The 20,234-nt window shown below is 39.5% G+C and overlaps 1 protein-coding gene across 2 annotated transcripts in view; it reads left to right on the forward strand.

Annotated features, from left to right (window-relative positions):
- Positions 1-16,025, forward strand: part of cdh8 (cadherin 8) — an 84,048-nt gene extending 68,023 nt beyond the window's left edge. The window contains exons 7-12 of one of the 2 annotated variants that reach the window (XM_046399291.1): positions 38-285; positions 7,223-7,359; positions 9,572-9,693; positions 10,426-10,543; positions 13,468-13,719; positions 13,888-16,025. In XM_046399291.1, the coding sequence (XP_046255247.1) occupies positions 38-285; positions 7,223-7,359; positions 9,572-9,693; positions 10,426-10,543; positions 13,468-13,719; positions 13,888-14,381 (1,371 nt within the window). In that variant the 3' untranslated portion in view covers positions 14,382-16,025. The remainder of the gene's footprint in view (positions 1-37; positions 286-7,222; positions 7,360-9,571; positions 9,694-10,425; positions 10,544-13,467; positions 13,720-13,887) is intronic. The other variant, XM_046399370.1, reaches the window with a different exon arrangement.
- The last annotated feature ends 4,209 nt before the right edge of the window (positions 16,026-20,234 follow it).

Raw genomic sequence — 20,234 nt, forward strand, 5'->3', positions numbered from 1 at the left:
CTATCTTTGACCACTTCTCTCTTTTGCCCCTCCATAGCCTTTAGACTTTGAGACTAAGAGAGCCTACACCTTGAAGGTGGAAGCCACCAACATTCGCTCTGAGCCCAGCAGTGGTGGGCCCTTCAAGGACACAGCCACAGTGAAGATTGTGGTCGACGATTCTGACGAACCTCCAGTTTTCTCCAAGCCGATGTACTTACTGGAAGTGAATGAAAACGCCCCCATCAACACAGTCATAGGGACAGTCACCGCCAGGGATCCAGATGCTACTGGGAGCCTCGTCAGGTAAGAGTGTAGATGCAGTTAACACGGAAGTGCTGACTAATAATAATAATAATAATAATAATAATTATAATTAAAAAACTGAAACTTTAACCATGTGCAACTGACAGACCGCAGCTATGCAGTAATAAAACCTGAAAAAGAAAAAGCTCTTTAGTTTAACTTCAAGATGTGATGCAGAGAATAGGTTAACAAATGAGCCTTTTCGAGCTATAATGAGTTGTTTTAATAAAAAGGTTGACACTGAGGCATGCAATTAAATCTCTTCATGCCTGTGACCTTTGGAGACTGTGGTTGTGTCTTTGGCAGTGAGGAAGCAATTCAATGATTGCTCTCATTTCCACAGATGTACAGAAAAAAGGAGATTATGAGTTGAAGGCAGCACAACTTTCTCTTTCAATGTGTGACCAGTCTATATTTTCCTCTTGTGCGACTTATTCTTGGAAATACCACAAGGGCACCTTGAGGATAGGTTATACAGGCAATTTCTCTCCCTCCATCTTGGCATTTCATTAATTCTCCAGCGACTTGCTGACCGCATTCCCGGGACAACACTCAACAGGTTGTGTGTAATTGCATGCCGAACTGAGAGCAGGCTGGGTTTCATAGATTGGCTCAGGCTACAGAGCAAGGCCAGTTCACTTTACTTTTTAGTTGTTTTTTTTTCTTTTGTGGTGGGATCCTCATGTTTAGCGATTATACTTCCTGAAGGAATTGAGCCCTGCCTTTGCATGATGCCCCCATCCTGGTAAAAAGAGAAGGATATTTCATGCATAATGTCATCTCTGTTGTTATTCAGTATCATGGTACTCCTATATTTGTTGAGCATGTCTGTGTTTTACTAGTATTAATAGCTAGTGATTGTCTCCCTCCTAGTTTGGCTCATTCAGTGAATCACTGTTGAAGAGAAAAGTGACAAAATGATGAATGAAAGTACACACAAACCGCAAAACCCTTCTGACATGATCTCTTTTATTTGATGCTATGAAGTTGTCCAGATATCAACATAATGTCTTAGCACTTGTTAAATGCTTTGAGTGTGATGTAGTGCTAACTGAGTTATAGGCTGCCATTTTTATTCACCAGGTCATTTGTCTTTTTGTGGTCTGTTTCTACCTTTCTTTCTTTTTTTGTTATTTGTCCTGAGGTCATCCACTTATACTTGCAGTGTTCATTATGCTTTTAATCACCAATTTTACAATTTTGTAGAGAAGTTGTTATTTTGAGAATGGATTGTTGCTCAAGGGCTTTGTGTGACTGTCAGGCTAAATAATAAAAAGAAAAAAAATCACTGCAGTCAGAAAAGCATAATAGAGTCTTTTGAAAATGTTCTCAAGAGCTATTAAATTTTTTAATAAAGCTCAATCTCAAACTTTCAATTTTATTCTCAGAGAGACAGCAGAAGTCGTAAGTGGCTAATACAGTGCTGCATTAATCTTCTGCCAAGGCCTGTAAAGCCACTGATCATCAGGATCGGAAATAAGTGTTCAAAGAAAACACACACAGCCAGACATTTTCTTGCCATTTTGCATTTTGTCACAACATGTGTTTTGTCCAAACGTACATTTTTATCCCCCTTGCAAATCTTCAAGATGAGCGCGATCTATCACAGATGTCAAGTGTTTTCTTTTTGGGGATGAAACAAACTATTGTCATGGAGGGCTTAATATGATGCATCACTCTCAACAAAGACCATTTGATTTTATTTCCAGCCAGGGTTCGCATTAGCCAGTATCTCTGAGCTTTGGGCTGATAAAATGATTACAATGTGCAAGATTTTAATCCTTCTAGATATGCTGTCTGACTGAAGGCCGTAGCCTCAATAATGCCTCTTACAAGATGAGAAGTATGTTCTAAATAATTGAAAATGTGGACAAAAGCCTCACTCACTACATGATAAACCAAATAATTAGATGCAGTTTGCGATGCTGTTTCATTCCATCTGTTGCAATACTGATTGATCTGCTAAAAAGCAATTAATCATTTGGTGTGTAAAACATCAGAAAACTCTGCTGGTCAGCATTTCTTTTCTAGTCCAAGGTGACATCTTCACATGTTTTGTCCATCCAAGAGTAAAAAGTCATAGATATTCAGTGACATTGATTGATCAATTGATTGATTGATTGATAGATTAATGTAAAAGCAATAAATCTTCCCACTGGAGAAGTTAGAACCACAGAACAGTTCCAGATTTTTGCTGAAACATTACTTAAATAATGACTTAGTTATCAAAGTTATTATAATGAGCAGTTACCAAAATAACTACTGGTTATTTTAAATCAGCTTTTTTCTAATGAAATGACTTTGGTCTTTGTTTAGTTGAAGTAACAAAAAATAAAGTGAAGAAAACAGGACAATAGGGCTGTAAGAATACTATTTTTTCAGCTGTGAAACCGAAGGTTCACAACATGTTTTACACCTCTTCAAACCCTTGCAGATCAGTAATGATGTAGAGTAACTTAGGCTTTGAGGCTGGAAAAGAAATATATCCATGGATGGCAGTATTTGCCTCTGTGATGCACTAATGTATGGCCATGGAAGTTTTAATCATTTAATTATTCTTCTTTTGGGGCCAAATTGTTTCATATATTTTATAAAAAAAAATACACTGGATGTCTGAATTATACGGTTTATAACGTTTTTTTTCAGTGCTAAAATGACCATTATCCAAGGAAAGAAGAAACTTGGTGAGAGACAGTTTGTTGATCTTTAGACTCAAATTATTAAACTTTACTTAAGAGCCTACAATTCTCTTCATTTCTCCCTCTTATTCTCTAACCCTGTTTTTCAAAAACTGGTAAGAGAAATGAGCTCCCTAAAACAAAGCTGTAGTTAGTGAGTGGATCTATAGTGGAGGGGTGGCAGAAGTAATAGCAGCATTAGTGTGGACTTTCTTCTGACCACCATCTGGACGAGCTCTCCAGTTGACCCCTTTGATTAGAATCGCTCTCTGTCTCAATCCCCCCCTCCAGCTGGACCAGACTAAACCAGTCTAAACCACTTGGGGCGAGTGCTCTGGTGGGGCTGCCATGTCCTCTACACTCAGGAGACAAACAACCCCTTAGCTGTACTTAATGCATCCAACCAACAACATTTCAGGTGCACTCCGTGAAATACTCCCTCAGTATTGCTTCTCTCTGGAGCCTGTGCTCTGTCGTTTTCTACCTGACTGATCACAAATAAAAGGCACTGTGACATCTGACAGTCACTAGGACTGTATCACGCGAACTGCTGGATTTCATAGAATAGCTGTGACTGAATTTCAAAGTATTGATACTGTGACATTGCCAAAAACTAGTTTGGATTTTAAACAACATTTTTGTATTTGTTCTCCTTTTCTTTTATTGTTGAGGGAGATTGCAGGACCATAATGGAATTCTGTAAAACTGTTTCTTTCTGCAGACGCCCATATGTTGTTTTAGCACACCTGACAGCTGACATGCTGCATAATGGAAATACATGCAGTCATGGAATGGAGATGGTTTTGAAACTAAGGGGGATTTGATGTCAGAGAGGCTCATTTTTGATAATTTAATATAGTACAGTATATGAAAGATCCAGCTGGCTTTCTGTTCTCAGTGTTAGTTCATGATTTACGTTAGACTCTCAAGGAGAATCACATTCCGCATTAAAAAAAAAGGACGTGGGATGCAACCTGAATAAAATATAGTGTTCAAACACAACTGGTCAGCATTCAGGGGAGGGCAAAATTAGTTCTGCGATCGTCCCGGTGGACATACTGGCCTAATAACAAGCAGGAATGTCACAGAGGAATTTGGTTCTGTGTGGAGGGGGAAAGAAGTCATTTAATCATTTTCACTTCTTCTCCTTCCAACATACAGGGACTCAGTCACTCACATTCACACTCTTAAAGAGATAAAAACTCAGCAACCATTGTGCATACAGATGTTAAGAAGCACAGACACCTTCCCTTGGCTTCTCAACTTTTAGCCTGTCTTCTTTTCCTTCTGTCAGTTGCTTACAACATATACTTTATATGAATATGAAACTGATAAGTTGGCTGACAATTAAGAAGCAAGTTTTGAGCTCATTCAGATGCATTCATTACGGTGTTCATTTTCCAACTCTGTGTGCTATAGTCACAATTTTTAAATAACTAATAATAATTTAGAGAGTAATTTTTGAATGTAGAAAAACAAGACATTCTGTAGCTAACGGTAGTTACGGTGGCTCTACTCTGACATACAGCAATGTCATATAGGTGAGGGATTCACCAGAAATACAATTTGATGCTGAATATGCTGTATGCATGTAAGAGTGTATGCAACAGACAAGTATTGAGGTAATCCACAGGTCACAAAGGATTTCTTGTTTAATTCAGCTCTTTTGGTTTGTTAGTTTTAAGTACTGTTACTTTGCACTAAGTCATTCTGACACAGACTGGTGCAACATGTTCAGTGCTCGAGGTTAGATGGTGGCAGATGTTTTGGACTGTCAAGGTGAGTGTGTTGTGTTCTCAGCTTGATTCGTTATGTTCCCCACTGAGCTTTCCAGATGAGTGAAAAGTAAATTTAATAGTTTTAAATTCATGATTTAAGACCAGTTTGTAATAATAGTTGAGTAGGGTCCAGTAGAAACCTGTGTTGTTGTGTCACTGACTGCACAATAGGATTTACAATGGCAAGCTATTATTGTGCATTTAGTTGATGAAAGCTTTTACTCTTGCTGCACAGTGTCTCGTGCATCTTTCCTGGAGAAAATCGTTTGACACACATTATGTGAAGGGAAAGAACGATCAATTGGTAGTTAGTTTGAGCAGTGATAGCCAGCATGGCTACAGAGACAAAAGATTGCCACCCACAGAAACTCTACCAGAGAAGAAGTCCTGGCCATACAGTTTGATTGGCAAGTGATCTGTGTGAAATGCAGAGATGCCACATCAATGGCACCAAAGGATCTTATATGAATGGAGAAAAAAAAATAATGATCTCACTGATTACAGCTCATGTTTATCTTTTTTATGCACAGAGGAGCTTGTGCCACAATGATGTATTCTGATTAGCATATTACATTTGTTTTACACTGAGGGTGAATATGTGTGGATGTCTGTAAAAATGGTTCATTGCTTTAAAATATTTGTTACAAACCGCCTCGACTTGCTGACTGGGGTCAGCCAAATGCCATTTAAAGGCCTGTGAAGAGCACAGCAAAGCCAGACGATACACACACACACACACGCACGCATTTGCACACATTCTCACATCACACCCAGGAAAACCATGCACGTATAACGCTGGATATCATTTTTTATTTGCTTTTAATTCTTTTCACATCACGTTGTCAGTTTGAGTGACAGGTGGCAGAACATTTCAGGGTCTGTCTCCTCGCTTCCACGTGAGGCTGTCAGAGTTTGACTGGGATCCACTCAGTCTGCAGGAGAGAGACTGATCCCAGGTGGCTTGCTGCTGTCTGCCTGTCTTGAAAGTGCTCTGCGTCTGCAGGGCAACAGAGAAAGAGAGAAGGGGAAGGGGATGGGGGGGGGTGGCGGGGGGTCCTCATGGACCTCTCCCAGCCCGGCGTCTAGAGGATTTTACACCATTTCATCTCAAAAATGGAAATGTCACGGCTCGGTACATCTCCCCAACAATTGGAATCTGGGCCAGTGGTTTATTTATTTCATTTCCTACTATTCTTGTATAAGCAGCGTCCTCCTTCATATAAATTGTTGCTGTTGTGACTTTGGATTTTGCTGGTGCTCTTTCTCTATTTCTCTTTCCATCCCTCTGTCTATGCTCTCTTTGCCCTCTCTCCTCTCTCTCTCTCATATAAACAGGTCTGGACTGATAGGGATGAACGTTTCCACTGCGAGATGATACCAGACCCAGGGTTAGGAAGGAAGGGAGACAGGGTGAGCAGGGCGTCTGGTGGTTGAGGGATGCCTATGTGGGAAGAGGGTCTGCAAAGAATTGGATAGGGGGATTGGATTAGGAAGAGCTTGAGACCCAGCTGGATAGAAAAGAATAAAAAAAATACTTTCTGACTGTCAGTGAGTAACAGCGGGAAGAGATTGTGAGGGAAGATGTGAGAGTGAGACAGAGAGAGAGAAAGGAACAGGGACAGTTTGTCCCGGAGATATGGAAACACTTGTGTAGTACACGGTGTAATTAGCTCACGTGAATCAATGCGGCCTTGTGTTTTGAGCGAGTAGGATGTTTATGACAGTCACGCATAATGGCAAATGAAACGTGTGAAACCAAAGATGACCCATAATGACAGATTCTTTTTTAGCCCTTTTTGTGTGGGCTTGTCCCAAGAATTGGCTCTTTGCGAGTCTCAACATGAAAGACCGATTTCACAGCTTCAAGTGGCATCTGAAAATTCTCTTTTATGTGCATTCCAATTTCATACCCGCTGCTGGATTTATTTATTTATTTGTTTTTTGGGTGGAGGGGGTTATGTCTTGCAACTGTATTTTTAAGACAAAAAGTCAGTGTGTCACAGGCAAGGTAACAGAGAAATAGAATGAAGAAAAGAGAAGTTTTACAAATGTGTAATTTAAAACTGTGTTTGAGTGATTTCAAAAGTGTGCTGCTGTATTAACAAAGGTCTAAAAGTGGATTTAAAAAAAAAATCACATAAATGGCTCAATGATGGTTGGTTCACTCCCCTCACCCCATTCCCCCACACCCCCACCACCCCGTTTCCCCCATTTTCCTGATCTTATGTGTGACACAATGCTGTCCTAACTCATTAATTCAAACCCTCTGGGGGCCATTCAGCGGTTAACAGGGTTAACAACACCCCATCTCTTACCCTGACATAACATGTATTAATGGTCTTTTTGCAGGAGGTGGTGTGCCTATGATGGGCTCTCATACCTTATTAGGCTTTAATGCCCCCTGTAGCTCATGTGAAGGCGCAAAGGAGTAACGCAAAAGAGTTTTGGTTCAAATTTCTGATAATCTATCTATCTTTGCAGGTACTTCATTGACAGACACACAGATTTGGAGAGGCAGTTCAACATCAACGTGGACGATGGGAAGATCACACTGGCCAAACCACTGGACCGGGAGACAGACATGTGGCACAATATCACAGTAACAGCCACAGAAGTCAGTAAGTAACCTCTCCTGACTGTGTTCACAAAGAGTTTCACAAACTGAGAATGACAGGAAGGCGTGTACTATGTCTTCTTCTTGGAGCGACTTCATGGGGTGTCTTAGTCAAAGGAACCACTGACGTGCCACATACAATCCTCTGCACTTTGAAAACCAGCACTTTTAATCGCTCAGAGAATATGGCACAAACAATTAGCATTTGAATCCACAGAGGCATTAAATACGCTGATTTGCTGAGTTTTGATTGAATGAAACAGCCCAGTAGTCAATTTGTGAAAGTGCAAGAACATTAAGACGTATCAAATAAACAGTTTTAAAGACATGCTCCAGAGTGGGTTGCTCCAATGCCAGGATCCATTACAGATTAAAGAACATCTGCGAACCGCAAAACTCACTGACTACGTAGAAAATCTTGCCGGCAGAGCTACAAACAGCTCAAACCATATGTAAGACTTTATTTGCATACAGATTGTTTCAGGGGGGCTGTATGTTGTGATAAAGCTTAATGTACCCCTTAAAGCTATTGGAATAGAAATTGACACAGCTTGTAACTTTTTTTCTTGTCCTCTTCTGCTCTGTATCTCTCCCTCTCTCTCTCTGTCTCATCCTCTATCTGTCTCTTTCTTTCCCTAATCAAAGGAAACACACATTAATTGTCAGAGTAAATGAAAGCCCAAATGCTGTCATAATGTTTTGGCCGTGCAGCATAGACAAATCCTAGCATCGTAGCAGCCCGTTGGAGGAATTGAATGTGTCTCATTTGATAAGCTGGTTGCCTTGTCATTTCTTGCACCCATACATTTAAACTGCGCTTTCATGCCTCTTGGCAAAGTAACTGTGGTTTGAGATAGTGGCATCTCTGAGAACACCTAATAGGAATTTGCCAAAATAAATATGGCAGTTTTGCTATTCTTCACGGTTGGGGAGGGGAAGCTGGTGTCTTCTCTGGCGTGAAGAGGAATAGATGTGTTCCCAGTTCTATCCTGATGCCATTTGCCACCCAAACGGAGGCGCGTTCTGCTGCCTCGCACCAGTTGACATCTAACTAATCAGATTCTATTCCCTGTCTGCTGCTGAGGGAAAGTCACTTTTGAAGGTGGGGCTGGGGGTGGGGGTGGTTGCTCAGTCTCCCTTTGCCCTAATCCATCTATCACTGTCTATCAGACTGTCAATATCCAAGTGTCTTGCCGCTTACCTCTTTTTCAGCTTATCTCCTGGCCTGTCTGGTGGCCTGTCCATTGCTGTATGTTAGGAAGAAAAAAGGGGCAAAAATCTGTAAAAGTAATCTTATGACTTCTTTTTTTTAAAAAAAAAAATCAGATCATTTTTAGTTACTCTTTTCAATTTACCATTATTTTGTAATTGCAATGACTACTGTTCAGCAAAAGGTACATATAGATTCGCTTTAATCCTAGTTATTAGTCAAACATTTTCATCGTTGACACTCTCCCGATGATCTAAAATCTTCTTGGGGATCAACAAGCTGCATTTGCTTTGAAAACCTTTTTTCAACCTTGCAGCTCAGGAAATCTTAGGTTTAGTCTATAACACCAAGACAATGCACTTCATTCTTCTTAGAAAGTAATGTTAAGGAGTAAGCTGTATGGCCTTAAATGAATAAATGAACCAATAAAATAGAAAAAAGAATACACAAGTGTCATTGGCCACAGTGACACAGCCATCTCGCACCCACATTAATAGATAATTGCTTTAAAAGTTGGCATTTGCACGACTGATTAATAAATACAAGCGTTTAAGGGGACTGACGAAAGGGACAGTCAATTACCAGTGATGAATAATTCCAATCAAAATCTAATCTAATTAAATTGCCTTTTATTGTCTTTTTAGACTTCACTTACCAATGACTCATTAATATGCATGTTTTAACCCTCATGTTTTAAACATTACAGTGTACTGGGGATTTTCAAAAGCACAATGAATGGATTTTTTTTTCTGTTGCCTAGAATCCTGTTTTGCATCGTTGATACCAGCTGAAATGTAGATTGATGTGGCTTATCATCTGTCCTTCCATCAGCTCAGGAAATGAAGGGAGAAATAAAGATGGAAAATAAAGGAAATTAAAACTAGGTCACACAGTTTACCTGGGATTTCATGTGTAACCTTGTTTTCCCCGTCAGTTTTCCATTTTGTCTTTTCTCATTTATCTCCATGTGTCTCTCCCCTTTTTTGATTTCCCTTCTGTATATTAGGGAACCACAGTCAAATTTCGAGGGCAATTGTGGCCATCAGAGTAATGGACATTAATGACAATGCCCCTGAATTCGCCACCGAATACGAGGCCTTTCTGTGTGAAAATGGAAAACCTGGACAGGTAAGGAAAGAAGTAGCTCATTCATCAACCTAGTGATCTCCCCCCCCCCACCATGTCTCTCTCTCACTTCCTTTCCCTTTCTCTCTCCTCCCCTGTAATGATTGGCCACTGTGAATTATAGCCTATTTATTTCACTGGGAAACTACAGAGGTGGGAGTGCAGTCTTTTTTCCCTGCAACAGTCCTCCCTTGACACAGTCTGCACTGAGCAAAGGGGAAATGAGAGCAGTCAGGATTGATCAGAGTGGATCATAATTCAAGACTGTCTTTCATGTCTTCCTCCAGATGGCATAATGCTTCCCCCGGCCAAAAATTCTGGACAAGTACTTAGCATTCTTCTTCTCATCAGTCGACCTCATTCAGGGGACTAGCGTATGTACAATACGGAGCTTTATTGAAAGGGATGACGAAAAAGGGGAGGAATGAAAAAAAAAAACTGTCCTGCAGGCCTTGAATTCTAATTTCCAATCAATCATAAAGACATACAGCACGATAAGACCTATGATGACAGATTAACAGATAGAGCCAGGAGCCTGAAAGTGTGCCAGACTAGACAGGACCTCATTGATAATAATCTCAAAATCCAGGAATGAATAGGGAATATATTTCATCAGGTGTGATCCAGCCAGTATTAGACTGAGGCAATCTGTTGTGGCAAAAACAGAATAATGAATAGGTTGCCTTTCCTAATGGCTTTGAGCCCTCCTTTGTATATTCTTGTCTCTCAACACAGGTGATTCAGACTGTCAGCGCAGTGGACAAAGACGACCCAATCCAGGGACACTACTTTGACTATCGTCTCGTCCCGGAGATGCTCAACAATCCCAATTTCACCATCAAAAACAACCAAGGTGGGTAACAAAAGAAATCATAGAGAAGAAACTCTTTTGTGGCAGAATGACTGAAGTTTCTGTAAATTTCTCCAATGGCTTTCCAGTCTAATCTCTAACCCGCGGCATGTTAGTCGTACTCGAGATGAAATCTGGTGGATCAGTGTAGCTCACAATTAGCAGATGTGAAATTGTCTGGACACCAGCTTCTTTTTACTCCCCAATGCGTTTTGAGGGAAACTAAATGAATGGGATCCAAATGGCTTTTCCTGGTAGTCTTGCAGCTCAATGTAGGGTGACTCCTTAGGAGCTGTTACCACATGGCAGATGGTGCTAAATTTATTTGCTAAATACTGTGATTGGTTTATTTGCCGGTTTTCTCTGTATTTATTCCATTCTTCTCCTTCTGCCTTCCTTCCATAAGTGGCTCTGAACAGGCTGTGTTCATGATGACATTGTGTAATGTTTTCAGCTCAAGGCAAAAAATCTTCATATGGTACAAGCCTTCTGTTGAGATGCACAGGCTGCGGGCTAACTTACTGCAACCTCTCTCTAACGGAGAAAAGAGTCTATAAAAATCAGGTCATCAAATCCACTAGCCTGTCTTATCTTTTGACAAAAATAAAGACATTTTACTTTTACATTAACAGGGAGAAACATGATATACCAGTGTAACAATCACAATAATCTTTTGACACATTAACCAAATTCTTTTTTTCCTGTCACATATGTGAAATAAAAAAAAAAAAAATGAAGAGCTGTTTTAACAGGCACTGACTCATTGCAAAATACCCAGCCTTAATTGTGGCTGAACCTCAAAGTGTATAAAACCTGCAGGTTTCTGAACCCTGTCCCTTTGTTAAGAGGAGGTTTAATAGTTTTTTATGATGTAATATTTCACCACTAACACAGCAGCTCTGCATTAGTCCAAACAAGAAAAAAGCCTCTATTTTTCTCACATGCTTGAAACCAAAGTAAATATGTGTTGTGGTTGAGCTCTATATATTATATACCACACCAAGCACTTGTCTATGGTATTGCTAATTTTGAATAGGGACAAGAAGCCCATCACACCATATCCCCCAGCACTTCAGTGACTATTTCTATCTGAATCGGCAGCTGTGGGAGACACTTCAGTGAAGAGCAACAGGCTCCTGTGAGCTTCTGTGTGCTGCTTTTGTTTGTGATGATGAGTCTAATTGTAGGAATTGAACAGTGAAGAGGTTATGGGTTGTCCACACGGTGGAAAACGGCTAGGGCTCTGACAGGCTGTATACAAGATATCGTGCACTCTGACAACAACTGTGTTCAGGAGGCAGTGTTGCAGCAGAGCAGAGCATCTCATCATCAGTAACTGAGACAACATACGTTCACCATACTGCCAAAAATGTAGTTCTGCTGATAGAAATTCTTTTCAGACTCCATGATTTACTTTTAAATCGTGTTATTATTGAATCTTCTTCTTACAAATATAAAGTTAAACTCAATAGCTATGAAATTCAACTATGCTCAATTCAATACAACTACAACTGAACTTGTTTTGGCATGACCAGTACCTTGTGCTGGCTAATGTTTGCAAACTTTTGATTAGTTTGATTAGTTATCGCTCTATAACTGACATTACAGAGTTAAGTGACTTTTTTAGTCCTCTTTACCGCTCCTAATCTTAACCTGTGGCATCTCATAATCATCAGCTGGATGTTGTTTATTAACATAAACTAAACTATTATTATTACTATTATTTTTGTTATTATTATTATTATTATGTTAACAGTCATTGGTCTATAATTTCTACCCCTAAGGAAGAATTCCATCATTATTATTATTGTTTTTGTTTGTTTGTTTGTTTTATGTATTTTTAACTTGTTACAACAAGGCGAGGAAGCAGTGATCATTGTCTAGTTATTGGTAATTATTCAATTATTGACAGCTCTGGTTCTCAGATGGTGCCTTAAGGAGAATGAAAAACTATATTTTTCATAGTGGAGAAAACTGCAGGAACTCCTGCAGGAATGTCTTTTTCTTTGAGACTTTTTCCTCTGTGGATGAGCTGACATGTGGGAAATGTTTTATTTTATTTTTATCATAAATAGCAATGGAAAATGACAATGACCTGTATATGGGATCAAGCACTGATGGTTAAATATAGTATAGTAGACACTTGCATACTCATTAAGCACTCCTGAATGATCCAAGTGAAATAAGACATGTTGGTGCTCACAAAGCAAAGTGTACCACTTTGTGGCAGCACTCATAAGAAAATAAATCTGAGCATATGTTCATATCAATTACAGATCATGCAAAGCAAATAATTCTATCATGAAGCATTCCATCTTTTGATTAAGTTTGCTCTGTCAACGCGAATGATCCAACATGGCTCGTCTCTGTATCACGTATCTCACCAGCTCAATTTTCCCTGTCTTCAGTGCACCCTCAAGCAGAGTGGCAAAGGTTAGACTATCAGAAATTGTACGTTTTCCATAAGATCAGCAGGAGTAGATTCTTATGGGAATGCAAGTGTTTGATAATGTGAGCAGGGTAAGGAGAGCCAGCTAATGAGCAGACAGCTTCACAGAAGTGTCATCAAAGAGCAGCTGGCACCTTTCTGGGTCAACATGTGCCATCTTCTAAGTTGGTGTTGCCTGCCGTGGTCCCTTCATTTCCTCAGCTTTCAAATACGTACAGAAAACTCGGGCTCTCCTACCTTCAGAATTCCCAAAATTGGACTGCTGTGGGAAAAAAAAAGAAGGTGGCTGAAATCCATCTACAGCATTGGAATGTGAGAAAGCCTAGTGACGATTGATGTGAAATTAGTTTACCCTCATGCTGCACTGATCTTCACACAATTTAATAATAGATCTTCAGTCTGTTGCCACTATGAATAATAATGGGTTTTTCACACATACTTGCAAAAATTCATCTCTGGCTTTACCTCTCTCTGACAGACAATTCAATCAGTGTACTAGCCAAGCATGATACCTTCCGACGACAGAAACAGGAGATGTACTTCCTACCAATCATTGTGACGGACAATGGGAATCCACCCATGAGCAGCACCAACACCTTGACCATCCGAGTATGTGGGTGCAGTAAAGACGGCATTGTCCAGTCCTGCAATGTGGAGGCCTATGTCTTACCGATCGGCCTCAGTATGGGAGCTCTCATTGCCATCCTGGCCTGCATTATACTGCTGTTAGGTGAGGTACTTTTTTGCATTGTAACGCTACTGCCATGAAGGGATGAAATTTTTCACCATCAGACCTTGAATCTGACCATAATCTGGTGTACTGACAAAAAATTAACTTGTCAAAGCTTGACCTCGACTTCTTTTCCCCCTCCTTTCTTTCCATCTTTCTTTCCGACAGTAATAGTAGTACTATTTGTGACCCTGAGGAGACACAAGAATGAGCCCCTGATTATAAAGGATGACGAAGATGTGAGGGAGAATATTATTCGTTACGATGATGAAGGAGGAGGCGAGGAGGACACAGAGGCCTTCGACATTGCGACACTGCAGAACCCGGATGGCATCAATGGTTACCTCCCACGCAAGGACATCAAGCCTGACCTACAGTTTATGCCCCGAGCAGGCCAGCACTCAGGCCCGAACGGTGTTGATGTGGATGAATTCATCAACGTACGGCTCCATGAGGCGGACAATGATCCCACAGCGCCGCCTTACGACTCCATCCAGATCTATGGATACGAGGGCCGGGGATCCATTGCCGGTTCCCTCAGCTCACTGGAGACGGCATCATCAGACTCAGACCAGAACTATGACTATCTCAGAGAGTGGGGTCCACGCTTCAGAAGACTTGGGGAGCTCTACTCTGTGGGTGAGAGTGACCGCGAGACCTGACCTTTGGTTTGTTAGAAAAAAAAGACCTTTCTGATCTCTTTTTTTCTGTCCACATACTTGTGTATCAAACGCTAGGGGGTTTGCTGGCTTTTAGAAACAGGTGTTTAAAAAGAAAAAAAAAAAAACAGTTAATGACAAGGGAGGCCACCTTTTTGTATTCTTCTTAGAGTGAGGTATAGCAGTTGTCATCCACTACGTCAAGCGCATTGTAAGTGTTGAGCCAAACAATGTCTTTATTAGGAGATCTATGATTCTTGTGGAGTGTATCTTAGATTCCGTTGTGGAGTGTCTAGCAGTATTTTGGGTGTTAGTCATTTGCTGTGACTGCCAGTAGCAGAAAAACCCTGGGATTGCTGGAAGTTGCTTGATGACAGGAAATAATGAATATCGTGGGGTTCTCTGAAGCTTGAGCGGACACCATACTCCGCGCTCCATGGACAGCAAGCTGGATCTCAGAAGCTGCAGAGGGACTCTTGTTTCATGTCTCCCTAAGCCACCCAGCTCATCGGCGACCTGAAACAAAATGACAATGAAAAGCAATATATGGTCTACATTACAATGATGAATGTATGTATGATTTGAAAACAGCAAAAAGACAAACCAGTATTGGCTTTAAGGTGAATTTGTTATCATTTGATATCTTCTCTGGTGGCCACATTTATAAACTATCTAAAGCCCAGAAAGGCTTGCTTTATACAACTATTTGTATTTACACGCTACAGGTGTGGGTCGCAAGTGTCACTAGCCTATAAAAGACTGAAGTGAAGAGAAAAAAGATAAATGTAGAAACTCTGAGGCCTTCTTTTTACAGAAGCAACGTTAAATACAATTGTAATCTACTGTTTTTTGACAAGAGACGTGTTGATTCTTCATTATTGTTTGATGAGTTTTTGTATTTCTGTTCTTAAATCATTTTTTCCGTGCTGACGATTTGAAGTGAGTGTGTTTAGATTATTTCACATTCAGCTGTTTTTTCAACCACTTGAACACTATTTCATAACAGCCAAACCATATCATGAATTTATTGCAGTTGATAATATAGACTAGATGTAAGCAAACAAGAGCTCTAAGTTAGTCTAACAATACAGATTAATCTGATTAATTGGGACCGCAGGAATGGGACCATTCTGACACATGCTAATTCTGTGTAAAATATATCTCATTATATATTCTGAGGCAAAGCCAGTGAGTGACTGAGCACAGCACAATAGTTCAACTGATACCTGAGTACGTGGCTCCCTCCAAACATAAAATCTCATTTAGGAAAAACAGATTGCATTAGCCCAAGAAAAACAGAGATACAAATCCAGACTATGTGCATATTCTGCTTACACTGTATGATATCAATAAAAAAGACTTACACTGTACATAGAGTTACTGCTAATGTCATTAGCTTTCAATGAGGTGGTAGGTTTTGTCTCTGCACGTTAGCTCTTGCACATAATGAGAATTTCAATGGCACTACAGCTGCGTGCATACTCAGTTTGTACTGATACAGTATTATGGCAGTCCTCGGTAGACTAAATAATATATATGGAATAGTCCTACATGCAGATCATATTTTCTACTGTGCTTTAATGCTTATAAATGTGTATGTTCAATTATTTACTCCCTGTACTGTAATCTAAGATACCCTGTATTGTTTCCTACTTTGTGAAATATATTTTTATAAATATTTCTGAATGGGTGTGGTTTTCTTATGGAGATGAAAGATCACTGACAATAAAAAGTCAAAGATAGAACATCAGCATTTAAAGAGCCCACCACAATTTTACATTATGAGAGGAATACTGCTCAGCCAACGTGTTCTCACTCCCACCTCATCAAATACAGCACCTTGATCAGTGGTTCTCATCTTCAAACTATGATGGTGTGATTACTCTTCTAGTATCAGCAAGGCTCTTCTAACTCTTGTCAAGTTAGATGCTACCTGTCAGTTATGATTTTTATTTTTAATTACCACTGTGAAACTTTTTACTTATAAGTTTAGTCATGGTACAAACATAAGATATGCTACTTATGTTTTGTAATTTAGAGATATGTTTGTGGCCGGCAACACAATAAGAATGGAGCTTATTTGACACTAACAGTTTGGTTAGGTTTAGGCATCAAAACAAGGTTTAGGAAAAGCTTATTGTTTAAAGGTAAAATAACTAACTGTGATAGGAAATGATAATGGTCATACCATGTGTACAACCAATCACATTATGTGTAGTTATGGCTTGGCTTGTAATTTATAAGAGTTACAGTAATTTAATGACAAATAAACCAAACTGGCATTTGCCCCCCTGCTGGACCCAAACCCTGGTCTCCTGGGAGAACAACTGTGTTTGACCCACCCAACCAACACAACAACCCTCCAACTCAGACTTTTCTCACTCTTTATACCACTAAAACGGAGGGGCACATCCAGGAGTGAGTGGAAAATTAAGTGGAAGCTAGAGTGGAAACTGGTGTGTCATACCTAGAAAGTGTTTGGGCTACAGAGCAAATACTGGCTGTGCTGATGCATTGATAATGAGAACAGGTTGGCTCAGTCTGTGAAAATGGTTGTGTAATGTCTTCTGTGGCTCTGGAGGGACTTAACCCCTATAATGTCATAGTGATGTCATCAGCATTATCTTAACTTTGGCTTGGAGACTACAAATTTATGGCAAAATTGCACTTGTTGTAAACTTGAGCAAAACAGTTTACTTTTGGAACTTAAGCCATGCCAGGGACAAAATTTATTTAATTTTTACTGTCCTTAGAAAAACAACATGGGAATATACATGGACATGGAATACTGCTGTATACTGCCAAAGTACCCCTTCAAAAAAGATGTTAGCAGAGTTCCCTGAAACAGTACATTCCTGGTTGTATTTTGGTGTTTTCGTAGTACAATGGAAGGCAGTTTGACCGAAAGCTAATACACAAAGCATGTAAGCATATGCCAATGTTTCATCACAAGTTATCGCCTTGAAAACCTTGAATTTCACAAAATAATATCCAAACACCAAAATTTAAGAGCAGGAAACAGAACTGGACCATTCCCTTCCATAAAATATGTAGTATGATAATCCCCTGACTGTTCCTCACTCAGTCACCTAGCATATTCTCACCCTGTACTCCTTGAACATTATAAAAGTCTGTTTCAATCTCTTGATGTTGTGGAAACAGACATTTAACCCTCTTGACTCAAAATTCTATTATTACAGCTTTAGACTGAACCTGCACCCCACAACAGTAACACAATTGGAAAACACATCAACAACGAGAAAAAAAAAAATGCTTATCATTTTCCAGCAGCCTTTCCTTGGCTTGAAAATGTCTCTGATGTTGAAGGCAACCTTTTATAATATAATAACCTATTTATAATATAACCTTTTCTTTATAAAAGTTTCCTGTGCTTGTTCAGAAAATATACTGTCTTAAGGATGTGCTTTATCAGTTTGACATTATGAATTTGGGACAATTCAACTTTGAGAAGGATATAGCCGACAGAGGAACTGAATGATGCGAGGCTCTGTCAAACTGATTGGAACATAACAGCATGAAAAATACACACAATGAAGGAAATCAAGGGTAAATGATCATTGTGTGTATTCTTGTCACTTAGTTTGTCTATCCAAGACAGTATAATCTTAAACCTTCTTTTGACATAATTTGATTATTAAAAGTCATTTCTTGTCTTATCAAAGAGGGGGGAAAAAGCTTTGAGACCACTGTGTATTAATAATAATTTTTCTATTCCCATCTCAGAGAGTATGAACCCAGGGAGATAAAAGTTTTGCACTAGAACGGCCTTCATTACATTAATTAGTCTGAGGTGTAAACTGTGGTGTTGTGATACAGTAATACTTATCTATCCCCGTTATTTATTACATTTTTTCAAGAGCAAAGCAGATTAGATATAATGCAATTTCCAATTTTCTCGCCTTTTTTATTTTTATTTCTTTTTGAACATTGTCTCCTCTTTGTTAATCTTGTTGAAAGATTAGTCTTTTGTTCATCTTTATCTGATTTTGAGGTTTCTCCTAAATAACAAAGGCTTTTGATCATATCAATTAACTGCTGTGCCTCACTGAACTCAAAAGCACAGAACTGCGCAAATCCACTTGCACATATGCCTATGTATGGAGCTTGTCGTACACACACACACACACACACACACACATACAGACAAACATGATGAAGACTAGAAACTGCTCCTTTTGATAGTGTTATTGTAATGAAAACAAAGATGAGATGATTTTAAAAACTTGCCAAAGTGGTACTGGTGTTTCAAATGCTTTTGCCCTCTGCAATTGTAAGTGACGTTAAACCTGGAGGCTGCTATCTTTATGCACCTGATCAGTTAGGCAAAAATCAGCCATGGAACACATTTTACCAAGTGATATCTTCCACTAAATGATAGCACAAATTGTTTTCTGGAATGTGCGACCCCAGGAGGTCAGCAAACTCATTTGTAGTCAATCTTCATGCAACCCTATTGCTGTGTATGGCTGCAGGTCTGACAGAGGTTGCCTAACTAAATAGTAAATCAAATTATCTTCTCACTTTTGTCACGTAATGGAAGTGTCCCTCGGGTGACAACCTTGCACTTGTTGTTCCCTGCTGATATCTGCCAGATTTCATAAGGCAGGCCTGTGGCTCCCGCTTGCGTGGTATAGAAACTGTAATTACTGTTGGCTGCCCTCAATTACAAACAAACTTAATTTGCTGCATACAAATTAAGAAATCTGTTTTCTGTTCTGGATTTTGAGATATGTATACTACGTTTGTTTTTTGTTTTTTTTTTTCCACTGTGCTGTTTTCAGGGCTGGATTTAGGAAGCTCTAGGGCAAAAATTAGAAGTGGACCCCTACTGATTCACTGTTCCCACTGATCTGTGTATTGCATGCACCCAGTTCCCTTCAAGTGCCCATCAAGCACACAGCAGACTGCACATGAGAGATTTCTTAGGATATTTTGCCTAAAGCTCCAGAAACCAACCCGTCCTTCTGTGCAGGTTTTGCTATGAGCCAATTAGTTTGGGGGAATTTGATTAAACACTAATTCCTTTTTCAATATGCACCATGTAAACACAATATTAATGAAAGTAATAAAGGTTGAAAAACTATATGGTCCCTCCACACACAAGTCCCCAGATTAGTTAATAATGCAGCATTTGTATACATCCAATGGCATTGAACAGTTCCAGCCCCAGTTCCATATTTCTTTTGGGGTGTAGTTAAATTTATTAATAGAAACATAAAAAAAAAAAAAACATTTGCAAAATGAATCAACAGCAAGTCTGATTCAGTTATAATGTGCCACTTAGTGCTTACTAACTCTCTAACCTCCATGTGTTTTATTAAGTACAGCACAGTTAATAATTGGGTTAATTTATTTATTGACAAAAAGACAAGCCATAAAAGGTCATAGGTAGTTTGTCCATGCAGTGGCAGGAGTGAAAGCTATTGACAAAGTCCCCTGCCCCATTAGCATACACTTTTTAAGCTTCCTGAGTATTTGCATGGTTTCAGCCTATGGTCTGTTCGATTATAATTTTGATACATCCACATCATTTTGTATAAAGGTGCACATTTTTGATTTCATACCATCCATCCACAATAGACACCTGTGATCCCAACACCACTATTAAGAGTCAGTTTCGCTGATTATAGCAGTGTGTGTATGATATCTGTGTGGTTCTATCGGATTCAGTTATGACCATGACAAAAAGCACTGAACTGTGTCAGTCAGGAAGCAGGTCTGATTGGCAGTGGTAGGCAAATACTACTGCAAAAATTAATTAAGAACAGAACAGTGCATTAATAGTCCATATAAATAATATATTTCTATTTCTTCACTCCCCAGGAAGATGCTAGT

Source organism: Scatophagus argus, chromosome 1 (assembly GCF_020382885.2).
Source record: "Scatophagus argus isolate fScaArg1 chromosome 1, fScaArg1.pri, whole genome shotgun sequence".
In the NCBI taxonomy this organism is placed as follows: Eukaryota; Metazoa; Chordata; class Actinopteri; family Scatophagidae; genus Scatophagus; species Scatophagus argus.